Source organism: Tinamus guttatus, unplaced genomic scaffold (genome assembly GCF_059628265.1).
Source record: "Tinamus guttatus ecotype Peru unplaced genomic scaffold, ASM5962826v1 Tinamus_guttatus_pri_ptg000131l, whole genome shotgun sequence".
NCBI lineage: Eukaryota > Metazoa > Chordata > Aves > Tinamiformes > Tinamidae > Tinamus > Tinamus guttatus.
The window spans coordinates 808,967-822,669 of record NW_028288665.1 but is presented as its reverse complement, the minus strand read 5'-3'; the positions used below and the strand labels follow the sequence as shown (position 1 = coordinate 822,669).

Here is a 13,703-nt window from a genome sequence, read left to right as displayed (position 1 = left end):
TCCCCGCGGTATTTGGGCAGGACAGATGGAGCGCAGTGGCAGCACAAGCATCACCTGCTCTACCAGGAAGGCCCTTGCTCGCCTCCAAAGCACAGGAAAAGGTCAGACTCCAACAGACATTTATGTCCTACATGTTTAATGGAAGATATCTAAACCAATGGGCCTTGAGGAGCTCTGTGCCGGTTCTAACGGGCACAGCCTGATCAATCAAACAGCAGCCTGATCAATCAAACAGCAGCAGGGATCGGTGTGTGGCCTGGGCCAGGCGCAGCAGCCGCGCGCGGTCTCCGGAGCAGGTCGGCAGCCAGGCTTGGTGCCAGCGGCTCTCCCTGCAGGTCGTTGCTTGGCTTGCGCAGAGGCAGCCCCAGCTCTGCAGGTACCTGCAGGAGGGGACAGGGAGGCTCCCAAGTCGCTCAAGCACCAGCAGCCGGGCTGTGCTCTCAAGTGACCGAGCACTGGGAGTGCACGGGTGCTCACTCTATCGCTTAGCGTTAACGAGCGACCAGGGGGCGGCATTCCTGGGGATGCAGTGTGTATTTCCAAAGAAATTCCAGTTGTGATTTATCAATTAATTACTGGGCCATTATGCTTTATTAAAGTGTTACCCAGGGTCTTAAACATTCATTACTGCCTTTCGAGCAAGTGCTCTGCCTCCGCCCCAGCCTCAGCAGTGTCTTGCTTCAGGCCTCCAGCTGCTCTGCTGAGGGCTCTCGCTGGCTCCCCCCGATGCCGGGGGCTGCAGAGGAGCAGGACCAGGAACTAACGAGTGGATCCAGGCGGCCTCTGGCCTCGCTCACCTGGCCACAGGCAGCGCCCAGCCCGGCGGTTTCCTATCTTTGCTAAACGGGAACGAACAGGCAAACAACTGCAAGGAACTTGCAAGGGAGGGCTGCAGAGGGGCCCCCCTTGGGTGGGTTTGTGGCAGCAGAACTTTTATGTCTTAAAAAGCTGTCCACGCAAAGCACGAAAAAGCAGGAACCCTATTGCTAATTCAAAGACTGCATGCACCATAAAGCAGGCAGGCTCTGCAACAGGCTATCCTGAATCATCTCCACACATGGGGGTGGCAACAGAACGGGCTTGCTACATTGCAGCGCCAGGCTCTCTGAAGAGGCAAGTCCATTAAATATGGAAATTCAAGTAAAAATGGCTTTAAAAGGCCTGCAAATGACAGGGCTCAGGCATTTTTATCATCACAGTAAGCACCTCCAGTAGTGTTATCCAGCCCTCCAAACTCTCTGACATGCCCTAGGCTGGTATCGCTGCCACAAACATCCATCCTGTTGTCACAGTGAAGGTTAAAGAAAGGGGCTTTTTGGTACCTTCACTCGATTCTTTGCATATTTTTCTCTCCCAGCCTGCAGTTTCTGGAGGGGGCACTACTGGAGCAGCAGCGGCTGACGGGTCAAACTGCGTCTAAGGGTAGGTACAAGCAGCCATGTCTGTACAAGCTCGTTTCTTAGGGAGGCTTCAGTAGCTATTCATCAGAGGGGCATAAAATAAGTGAAGAAACGTTGATTAAAAAGTAGAACAGGCACAACAATAAAAGATGAGGCTATTGCCTTTTGAACCAATGGCACTGTGCTAGCAGCTCGCCCTTCCCCTGCCCGAGCCCGCGCAGGCGCGCGGAGAGCGTGGGGGCTGCAGGAACACGGCGCGGAGGAGGCGCCGGCCGAGGGGAAGAGCGGCCGCTCCGGCTCCGTCCCCCGCGCCCCTCTTGGCACGGCTACGAGAAGACCTGGCTGTGCTGCTGGGTGACCCGGATGAACGTCGTTCTCCTGCTCAGTTCCTTGAGCTTGGCAGCTCCCACGTAGGTGCAGGTGGAGCGCAGCCCGCCGAGGATGTCGAGGATGGTGAGCTCCACGTCGCCCCGGTACGGCACCTCCACCGTCCTGCCCTCCGAAGCCCTGCGGGAGACACCGGTTACTGCACCCATGTGGAGGTGACGGACAGCTCTACCGCCTGCCTCAGGGCAAGCAAAGCTTCCAGGCTCAAGGAAAAGCAAGTCTGGCCTTGCCAGGTTCAAGCTGTAGGATGCAAGAACTGGCCAGGCTCAGAAGACTTGTAGGGCAGGTGTCAGCACAGTTCTGCAGGAGCTTCTCGGTCCCTAGGCCCTGTCCCACATCACGGCCACATGTAGAGCAAAATGCTTGGCCACCTCCTACTGCCCTGTTTCTCCAGGGCCCATCTCCATGAGTGGGAAGCCCGGCACAGGAATGCCCTGCAGAGCCGTCGTCTGAAGCGAAGAGGGGAGCTAGTGCGTTTCAGAGCCAGGAGAGAAAGGCTAGAAAAAAACAGTGCTGTGAATGCCGTCATGTGCAGGCACATGCCAGCACTGTCCCCCAAAACAGATGCCTGAAGAGTTACATGGTGGCAGAATCCAGGCAAATATCTTCCACCCAAATCCCTTCTCTAAAAGGAAAAGATGAAGATCTTTTTCCAGTCTCACACTGACCAATCCCTCCTGCTGTTCCTCCAAACACCTGCTGGTCTTCAGAGCAAGCCTATTCTGCAAGGCATGGATTCACTGTGGGAGAAGGCAGGAGGCAGCCCTTTGTAAGGAGCTCTGGATGACAGCAGCTGGAAAGCTTGACTTTTGTCTAAAATCTGTCTTAGAAAAGGCTTGGGTTCATGCCTTCCACACAACACGCTGATTTGCAGCTCAGGACTGCTGCTTTAAATGATTTTCAGAATATGCTTCTACATCTGTTATGGCTTGAAATGGGAAAGAGAGAGATTCGTGTTTCCCTGCCCTGAGCAGTCAGGAATCATGGCTGGGATATGTCATGGTTGTAAATGTGACTTTATTTACTTCTCCTGCAAACAAGTGGCTTTACTTACTTCTCTCACAAACTATCCCGGTGCAGGAGCTGACCCACGCCTGCTTGCAGCCCCACTCACAAATCATTAAAGCAGCAATAGCAGCTGCAGGGAGGTACCTACTCCAGTTTGAGCCTAGCTGCATTTCAGTCTCTTAGCTTACCTGTAAGGTCAAAAACCCTGGGGAGACCATAAAGGAGAAGTGTTAATACAGCACCCAAACGCCAAACCACAAGTCATCTCCCTCTTTCTTGAGACTCTCATAGAAATGAAAAGGCCATTTTCATCTAACTGAAAAGGCCAGTGAACAACATATGCACTAGCACTGTCCAGCAGCCTGCCCTGGGGCTCCCGTGCTGCCGGACAGGCCTGTTCGTACCGCATTGCAGGCAGGGGTCTGACACGGGCACCAACGACAGCGGTGAGAGCCCAGGCCCACGGGATGACCTTGGCAGAAGTGCCAAGAAGGGCTAAAAATTCTCAGTGGTGCCACGCTATATGCGGGGATCAAAGCAAACACCGTCTGCATGGAGCCCTGCAGCCTCCAGACTCCCAAACCTCGGCATTCGTGGTACCCGCAACAGCAGTGTTCATCTTCCCTTGTACTGTCTTTAGCAGTTGTCTGTTTGCTTTTATGGGTTTTGCAATGACAATGCATAAAATTTGTAGTAAAATCCAGATTATTACAAAGACAGCCCTGATAACCTAATCTGCAGGAGAAATGGGTCAAGTTTGTAGTGGACAGATATATATATTCAAACTGTTGTGACTTTCTTGGTTGTGTTCTGCAGGAGCAAGGCATTACATTTGGGATTGCTACCATATTAGTCTGGTCTACGGGGATAAGGGGTAGAGTTTGCAAGGAGTATATATGCGCACTTGGGTAATTTTAACTCTGATCATCTAGTCCACAGGGACAAGGAGTGGAGCTTGTAAGGGCTAATGGCTCACACTGTTGATGAGAGCTGCTGTCATCGGGTTCCCAGGGGCAAAGAAGGTGCAACTGCAGTTAGTCTACGTACACGTCCACCTCTCTGGTCTGGTCTAGACTGAGGCGGAGTTTGTGACGGGTATTTAACAAAACTGTGATGTTAAGGCTTGTAATGCTATTCCCAAGAAGAAGGAATGGAGTGTTAGTGAATGTACTGTTACAATATTAATCCCTATTTTCCGGTCCAAAGGGAGGCACGTGGAGTTTCTAACTAGCTGATTTACACTGAGACTGTGGTGATGTTGAAAGCAGAGTTTATACTGGACGAAAGCTCAGGCAGTTGTTTACACGTGTTCTGCAGAGCTGAGGAGTGGAATGTGTTGGCCACAAACTGCAGGACTTGGTGTTTGCGCAGGGGCGCTGCTACTTCCTGCACGAGCACTGAAGGAGCTCGTGCCCGAAGGCCGGAGACCCACGTGTGACCCGCAGAGCACGGACCCGCCGGGAGGGCCCCAGCCCGCGGCGGGGCAGCCCGTGGACACTGCTGTGTTTTCTTCTCAGTACCTGAATCCGTGATTAGATGTCTGTGTTAATTGGCAATAAACTAAACCAAGTGAAAGGTCTGCCAGGTCAGGAGCGTTTTGCCCAGCACCAATGCCTGCACGCAGGCAGGCTGGGCCTGGATTTTGAGGGTGTCGCAGAAGTGGCACACTTGGCAGAGATCTGCGTCACGCAGCCAGCGGGAGCCGCCGAGGGATTTACAGCCCTGGCACCTCTCCTGGAGCCACGGCCAGCACTAACCCTTCCTCAGAAGGGACACCCAGGAAGGAGCACCCAGGACTCCCGAGAGCCGGCAAGGAGCGCTCAGATGCGCTGGGCACAGACTCAGCTCTCTCGTAGCCACCGAGAGCTGAACAGAAAGGGAGACAGATTTCCCCGGCCAATTCCCAGCAGATGCAGCCTGCAGGGCACCCACTGCCTCCCGATCCGCTCCCGCCCGCTGCTGGCACGGAGGGACAGCCAGAGGCTGCGCATCCAGCAGGGTGCACGGAGCGAAGCGAGCGGGAACGCGCTCCGGGCGGCCCAGCGGGACACCGGCCCAGCCGGGGGCTGCCGCTGTGTTAGGCAACTCTGTGAGTGGAACATTTAGGAAATGGCAGGAATTGCAGGCAGGGCTCTAAGGCTTCAGGACACCAAGGAAAGGCAGTGAGTAGCAGCCAGCTGCTGGTGCTGCTTTGCCTCTGTGGCCCCAAATACACTCCATTCCTAGTGTAAAATACCAGAATGCAGCTTAGTAGCAGCTGTGAATTGCTGAGTGACCACAGTGGGGCTGCAGTGCTCACACAAAACCTGTGAAATCTCACAAGCTTCTTTAAAAAGCCCAGTAAATTTGCTTTAACTGAGTAATACTGAATAATGCTGTGCTCCTGCTTGCTGTATTTCTTTTCTCCCCTAGAAGAATCGTAATAATTGTCTTCCAGAAATTCCCAGCTCTGACCCATGTTCTTCATCAAAGGAAGTAAAAAATCTATAAATGTATAAACACAGAAGTAATGAAACAGGGTGCAGAGATTTCATACAAAATTAAATGGGATCAACTTGACACATTCATTACAAAAACAATTACTCTCAAGACTTGATTTTCTGCTACAGTCACCTCACCTTACCTTGTCAATTTTAATTTAACTGTTTGCTGCAGGTTCAGGTCCTCTGGACAAAATGTTTCGTTTTGAGAAGAGGAAGTTAAGTGACATGCAGCCTCACTCTGCAGAGAGCTGAGCGCACTGACCTCCCCACAGCTTGAATAAAACACTGTGGGTGCTCAGGTGCTTATCAATTAAAAACAGCTTATTAGGATCTCCTGCAGATTTACAGCCGGGCTTTTTACATGTGCCTAAAGAAGCCCCACTGACTTGACAAGTTTGGGGTATCCAGCATGTAAAATGCTGCATTAGAGCTTTTCTGGAGGCACTTCATCATGAGGTAAACTAGCAGGTGAATAAACTACATTTTCTTACCACAGTAATCAAAAGGAGAAGCCTGGCCCAATTCCTAACTGCTTGCAGGGCCCAGCACACTCGCAGCGCTGGATAACTTAACAACTGCTATTTTTAGCTGCACACCCATCACATGCTGGGGCAGACCAGGCAGGACCAAGGCTTGTGTGGTTAGTGACCCCTCAGCAGCAGCCACAACGCACGCGTGCTGGGAGCCAGCCCCTGGTTCACCAGCAACAGGAAAGTCTCACAAAGCAGATGGCTGGAGCTAACTGCAGGACTCCTGCTATGTTACCTGTCAGCGGCACAAACAAGCAACAGGTCAAAAAAGACTTAAAATTTCAGATTGTGCTACTGCTGCCTTGCTCCTGGGTAGGTTTAAGAACTTGATCCCTACAGGACTCATTAAAATCAGCATGTAAAACAAAATACAGCAAAATTTGAGTAGCATTGCCCATAGGGGATTTAAAGGGTCTAGACTGAGCCAAACACAGCACTTTTTTGCACATCCTTTACTCCTACAAGACACAGACATATTTGCATTTGATCTTGCTTTTATGGGGGATCAGTTAATTCTCCTGTTAGCGCATTAACAGCATCAGGCCTTTCCCACGCTCCAGCTGACGATGCAAACACAGGGGAGCAAAGGGCAGTGAGTTATCCCAGCGCAGATAAAAGGCTGCCAGCGCCTCTGCATAACTGGCAGCTGCCAGTTCTAAATTAAGATAATTTCTAGTGCCATCCACTTCAGCAGTTTTGATGCCAAACAGACGAACCCTGGGTGAATCAAAGCTCCGAGGCATTCAGGAAGCTTTTGTGCTACATCATTTCAGCTTGCCCCAGTCACAGACGGGCTCCTCTGCAGCCCCTTCTCCCGCACGGGACCGGCGGTGCTCGGAGGAGACGCCGCTGGCTGTGCCAGGGCTGCCAGCCGGAGACCCAGGCCCCAGGGCTGCTCCCCTAAGCAATCCACTGGCTGCCTCGGTGTAGCCAGATATCCTGCAGGTAGGATATCTGCTTTTTAAATGATACAAACACTGCCAACACGAGATTAAAAAACTCCCCTGCACGCTGCTCATTCACTTCTGATCAGAGCCCATGGAAAAGTGTGGGCTCAGGTCAAGCAGGAAGGGTTTGCTGTGCTCTGGAAAGGCATCTAAGTCCACCCTGTGCAGGATGTAACAGCATCCCTTTCCCTTCTCATCCTACCAGGGGCAGAAATATCCTGGCTGGAGAACCTGATAGGTTATATGTGTTTTCCTCAAGCTATGGTATTTACTGTACTATTCTTTTACTTGTTAGGATTTTTTTTTTTTTGCAAAAACTAGTGCCAAACTCAGCACAAACATTTTTGCCCTTGAAAAACACTTCACTATCATTCCTCCTCCCAGTGATACATTTCTCCTCCTCAGTCTTCCTCACTTCTCCTCCCTTGTTTCGAGGGACCTGCCTTACAGTGTACACTCCCACCTTTGGGGTGCTGTAACTCTTCCTCCAGAAGAGCTGACACCTCAGGAAAGAAACATGACTCCCCTGAACGTCTGGAACAAAAGCTAGTGCCCCTGGCTCCAGGATCCTTGCACACAGCAGTTTATCAGATGGGACCAGAGCCTTAACCTGACCCAATGGAAGAGCAGAGTCAAAAGGGATACCTCACTAAGCCACTGTGTGATGGCAAACGGAAAACACCCTCTGCCAAAGTGAGGAAGACCCACATAGTTTAAGGGTACTTGTAAAGATAACAAATTAAAATAACTTTTCCACAGTTAGCTCCTTTTTCAAAAAGTTGAATTTCTCCAGTGCTTTCAGCAGTAAAATATATGAGATTCTTTTGCTAAGCTTGTCCTTGCCTTCCCAAGGGTTGTGAGTTTAGCTGAAAATCCAAGTTCCCACATGCTGCATGATTTTGGGAGAACAGGGCAATGGCCACTCCACTGCCCCCTTACCCAGGAAGAGGTGGGAAATCTGCACAAGAGGATTCTGCTGCCCCAAAAGGCTGCCCAACAAAGCCGAGCCCAGTCCCAGGACTAGCGCCTAGGACTGTGAGTGCTTCTGAAGTCCTGAGCCTCCTTAGAGTTTCAACAGTAAGTGAACTCCATACAGGGGCAACCCTGTGCTTTACTGGTTCACCTCACATCCACTCTTTGCAAGTGAAAGGCAGTGTGTGGTCAAGGGGTAGCCCGTGCAGCAACAGGACACTGCCTGGAGAAGTGGGGGCCAGGTGCCTTATTGCTGCAGCTAATTCAGACACAGCCCGAGAGAGCCAGAAGTCAGAACGGTGACTAACAGTTTCCCAGGCCATGTGGCTAATGCTGCAAGGACAGCATCCTGCACTGGCTGCCACTGAGTAAACAGGGCTGGCAGCCCTTGGCCATGCACCTCAGCTCCTTCTGCCAGCCTCTCTTTTGATGGCATCTTTTCCTCAGGTCTGGTGCCACAACTGCCATTAACATTTCTTAAATGAGAATAAAGACACAAGACTGTTTGCAACATGCTTTTTGCAAAATTCAACTCCAGAAGTTACTGGATGGCTTCCTGAAATGGTTCCTGTGTGGATTCGTACCTGTATTCAGCAACCCCTCCTGCATACTTCTTCATGGCTGTATCGGAGCTCATCCCATAGAAGAGCATCACCTTCTTGCCATTTTTCTCCATAATCTCTCCAGCGCACTGGTCATGGCCTGCAAACATTCCTCCAAGCATGACGAAATCAGCACCAGCTCCTGTGATCGTCAGAGAGTGAAGTTAAGGAGGGGAGAAGCGGGCGAAAGACAAAGCAAGAACACAGTGGCCTCCAAACACAAGAGCCAGCCCCAAATACTTCAGTACAGGGAGTCCTCTCCTGCAACACATGCAGCAAACTCGGAAGAAAAGCTTTACGGAAGAACTGAGACATGCCAAGTTGTATATCTCTGATATTTTAAATGGGAAGAGTCCTTTGTTGTTATGATGACGATGTTGATCATTGTTCTAACCTACCCTCTAAGTTCTCAGTTTTAGCTCTCTGGCTCCCAGAAGGAGCTGAGCACAGTCCTGGCATCAGCTCCTGCAGCGACAGCAGCACTGAGAAGCCCCGATCACAGGGGTAGGGCCTGTTGAGCTGGATGCTGTACAGACAAGAGATTTCTCCTGCAAAAGCTTCCTAGGCCACAAGATGCGAGCAAGAATGTTCTTTCCCTAATACTGATGAAGCAGGTTTTTAAATTACATGATGGGTATTTCAATCCCACCAGCCACAAAGGTGCTCTATGTATCACACAGGGTAATTCCTCATAAAATGCTCTGCATGGATGTGGTACAGAGCATGGAACAGAGACGTGGTCTGACCGACTGCTGAATACTACAGTGATCCAGGTACTAAGTAACAATATTAAACACTCAAAATATGTTGGATGCCTCTCCCCTGGGCTTGCACCTCATGAGCTCAGTCCCACTGGGAATAAAATCAGGGAGAACATTCTGGGAATCACTCTTGGTTTATACTGTTATTTCTAGTAATTCCATCTGGGCTGGAATAATCCAACCAGCTGCTCTTACTGTGACATTTTGGCATATCCAGCCTTTCTTGGAAAAATCAAGTGCAGAGGCCTTAGGATATGTGAAAACACACACACACACACATACATACATGCATACGTATGAAGTTTGATTTACTCTTTTCTGAGCTTGTAGTTTCACCCCTGAAAGGAAGTATTTTCCTGTCCAAACTGATGGCTGCCTCTTATGTGTATCTGTTAGAACAGGCCCCTCTGCTCAGCTTCTTCCCAGAGCTGGCAAAAGAGCAGGGCTATAAACCTCACTTCACAGAAAACAGATGAGCCTGAACTAACCCGCCCTGCACATGTCCAAGCTCTAGGGAAATTCCAGTCTAGGTAAGTCTGACATTTAGGATTTGCTCCTCTCTGTCACTAACCAAACGAAAGCACTGGACCTTGAGATCTGAACAGCAAGTGAAATCACTACCAGCTCTGCACACTTTCCACAATTTGTTTAAACGTTCTGGAGACAAACCTGAATTTGGGAATATTCTGGTATCTGAATACACGTCAGCTGTGAAGGTGCACTGATTTCTAAAAGCCAGCTCCCATCTCTTCTGCCCTTCTCCCAAAAGCAGACCCAGTAGCAGGACTCTGAAAACAGAGAACCCAGCTGCTCTGCTCCTCACCTCCTTTTGCCTATTTGGTGTTTGAAAGGAACGATATGTCCATGACAAAGGGATGTTAGAGCTGGCATTTGTGCTGAACTGCTGAGCACATCGCACACAATATTTATAGGTGGGCACCCATTCAGGTCTCCTATCTAGCCAGCTACCTGGCAGATTTTTCCTGAGTTGTTTTTTCAGATATCAAGAGATTTTGAGCCACATCTGATACTACTATCAACATTAAAATAAATAAATAAATAAATAAATAAAACAAAGGGAATGCTCATCCTTTAGGATATTCTGTTTCTGGTCGGGAGCTACTGTTGCTGTCTGGCATGATCTTGCTCCAGTTTTGCAGAAACTGAGTACCCTGGGACATCGAGTTGACAGCAGCTGCAGAAATGGATGGAAACAACATGGGGGGAAGAAGGGAGGGCTATGGGGTCAATGTTTCAAAGTGGGCCCTGAAACAAGTTAAAGGCCTGCCAAGGGACACCCTGGGCTCTCTACTGTGCCAAAACCATCCCATGCTCCCCACTCCTATGTCTCCCTCTCTGGTGTTAGGTCTCCTCGCCTCCAAGTTATTAGTGCCAGACTGTCATGATCTCTTCGTACATGAGATCTATACTTTGGAATCACAGAATTCTGGTTCATGCACTCCTAAGTATCTATTATTTTTCTTTTGATTGTGTATTTTGGGAGGAAAGCAAATATGTTTCAACTACAGGATTGGAGCTCTTCCAACCTGAGTAACATTTCCAGACAGCAACACAATTCAAGTTGCACTGGGAGCCAGGTTACAGCAAATGCAGCCCAGAGCTGCGCTCCACACTGGAACGACAGACACTGCTCTGCAGCTCCAGGAGTGACAAGCCCACACTATATATGCTTTTATTTCCCCAAGGCTCTTCGGAACTTTCCACCCTGCTTCAGTACTGCAAAGATGCCTGAAATTTCAAATTTGTTCCACTGCTTTTGAACCAGTTAAATCTCCAATGAGGAGGCGGCAATTTTTAACATGTTCTTTCCTTACTTACGTATGCTTTTTTGTGCCGATCAGAAGCACTAGTGACACTGGCAACACCTAACTGTACTCTCCATCTTCACATACAGGTGCCAGGCCATTATTTACGGCAGCAGGGATCAAGAAGACGTGGTAACAACCCCTGCCAGATAACACACGATGTGTTGGGGTACACTGCATACAGGTGTTTCTGTAGCTCCACTGGAGTCTGCTAGACTTGGCCTCTTTCAACAAAAAAGTCATTTCTGTCACTGTCACCCTGTGCTCCCCTGGGCACTGATGCTGGGAGGATGCTCCTCTGGGGCCCTGCACTGGACCTATCCTAGTTTTACCCACTGACAGGTCACATCTTTGAAATCACTCAAGAACACACGTGCCGAAGCCAGCCCAGTCCTGCAGCGCTCCTGCACGTTTGCTGCCTCCTCTCCGAGTCCCTCAGGTGTCTTCCATGTGCCTCGTAACACAAGTTGCAAGCTAAGCAGACCGGTTCCACACACACAGGTGCTGGAGTTGGCTTTGGCAGCCATTCACAGGCCGACGCACTGTAATTGTGCCTGGACCCCATGAGCCCTCCCATCAGTTGGAACGCACACCGCTACGGAAAACAGGGAAGAAGCCACTATGGTCTGTCAGGTATGCTTTGGAGCCTACGTATGTCCCCAGCTGACTTTTCAATCTGACTTCTCCTTTCTTTTCCTTCCCTGCTCTTGTATCTCTTCCCACTACTGTGGTGAGGAGCAGCAGGGCTGTGTCTAAGATGCTGGCACAGGATTCAAAGGCACATTCTGTTCCTGGCTGTGTCACACAGATATATGTGACCTCAGGCAACTGAACTTAGTATCTCTGTGCTTAGACTTCTTGTCTTTAAAAATGGAGACAGTAGTGCCTCTCATTCTGAGAACATATTCATGTTATCAGCCTTTTCATGGGTGCAGTTATGTGAACCACCACACTGGCCGACATGGTTCTGCATGAGTTCTGTCACTCCTGGGTCCTAATTCCTCTTTTCATGCTGATGGATGCACAGCTTTTCTCTTACCATCCTCTAGTACCAAATGGCATTGTCATCTTCAGCTTTCCAAATCCAGACATTCCCAGATAGCAATTCCTGCATTCCAACAGTCTCTCCCCAAGTATCTGTAACTCACCACATTTCTGGTCCCCAACTTCAGTGTTTCTGTATTATGTTGTCTGCTTTTTTGCTAGTCTATTGCCTCGAGGTAGTGTCTGTTAGTTCCAACCCACTACCTGGAATACCCAGGTTGGACTGTTCTCTCTGGCACACTGCCAGTGCAGGACTACGACCTATGTAGCTCTCAGCTTTTTCCCAACACTCCTCTGCCAGGGACAAGCTGTGGTAGCCTTCAAACACTGCAAATCCCAGCATCACTGGGACAGAATCTGTCCTTCCAGTTTTCAAACAAGTTTTCCCTCAGTGTGTCCTCCAAAAATTAAAGTAACCCTTCAGACTCACTACAAACAGTGCAAAGGAAAACAATTAAAGGACTTTAAAAATATTTCCTATTTTTTAAAATTCTGGAAATGCTCTTGTTGAAACACGACCTTTTCTCTGGGCCGGGTTTCTGCTGCAGCAGCCTGGAATGCAGCAAGGCCATAATCCTGCTTGCATGAGGCCCGGGAAGAGCTGGGGAGCCAGAGAGAGCCAGGCAGAGCAGAGGCCTCCCTGCAGACAGCCTGGTTTCAGGGTGGCCGGGGCTGAGGTGAGGTTGGGTGTTCTTTTTTTTTTTTTTTTTTAAATACAATCTTGTTGTTGGAGAGGGCGGGTGCTGGTGTTCAGCTATGCAGGAACCCCATCAGCCATCTCAAAGTACCTCTCCCTACCTCACTTCACCCACCAGGTAACCCGAGGGTCCTGTGAAATCCAGAGAGGGAGCACATTCCTTGCTGGCAGCAAACACCCCAGAGCTGTGCTCAGAAATCTCTCATTAAGTCTTTTTTTGTCATCTGGCCCATCTCAAAACAGGAGCTGACTGCAAACTCAGAAAAGAGGTTTTGGTTTCAACCTTTCCAGGAGGAAAGTTTTTGTTGGCAGGGCTGCAATCTTAGTTTGGGCCTGTCCCTGCTTTCCAAAGCTTCCTGCCAAGCAAATGTGCTTTATCATAACACACGATCTCTTGTATCATATGCCCCTGAAATACCACCACAAGGCTGTGCTGTCCTATTGTATTCCAGGCACTTCCGCATGCAGACATCTCCAAACAGCCTCGTGTTCTGGGGGAAAGGAGTGTCTTGTGCGTCTTTAAACGTCCTGCCAGCCCAGTGCTGAGCACATTCAGTCCCTGATTCACATACAGAGCAGCACCAAGGTTGTGGCTACAACCAAACCTCCCTTCTCCACAACAGATGCAACTTTTGCACCCAGCAAAAAATACCAATTTACTGCTTCACTCTATCAGTAAAAGCTGGTGCAGCTTACTAAAGCTACTGGCATGAGAGTAAACCTGTTAATTATTAACTTGGATTTTTTGGTCACCAGTTCAGCTTTAGGGGATATAGAATAAGTAAAATGGCAGCTCTTCAAGTGGAGAGCTGATCCCAAGAACACCTGCTGGGCTCTGGCCTGCCTTTTTGCTTTGTGGCTGTGCCCAACACACATGCCACCATCTCTTTGCCCATTCTGGGCCCAGGTCAGCCAGATCTGGCAATGCTGTAGCAGTCATCCTTGAACCCTACTCAGAAGAAATCCGTATCAGTTTTCTTCGTGTAGCTGTCCCCGGGGCTGTATCAGAAAGCCTGTCTCATGCATACCTGGCAGACAGTTTCTAA

At 49.7% G+C, this 13,703-nt stretch overlaps 1 protein-coding gene across 1 annotated transcript in view; it reads right to left on the bottom strand.

Moving 5' to 3' along the window:
* Positions 1-1,726: 1,726 nt before the first annotated feature.
* The window catches only part of GMPR (guanosine monophosphate reductase), a 32,065-nt gene continuing 20,088 nt past the window's right edge, over positions 1,727-13,703 (bottom strand). The window contains exons 8-9 of the mRNA XM_010216964.2: positions 8,312-8,471; positions 1,727-1,907 (exon numbers count right to left, since the gene is read on the bottom strand). Coding sequence (XP_010215266.2) covers positions 1,727-1,907; positions 8,312-8,471 — 341 coding nt within the window. The remainder of the gene's footprint in view (positions 1,908-8,311; positions 8,472-13,703) is intronic.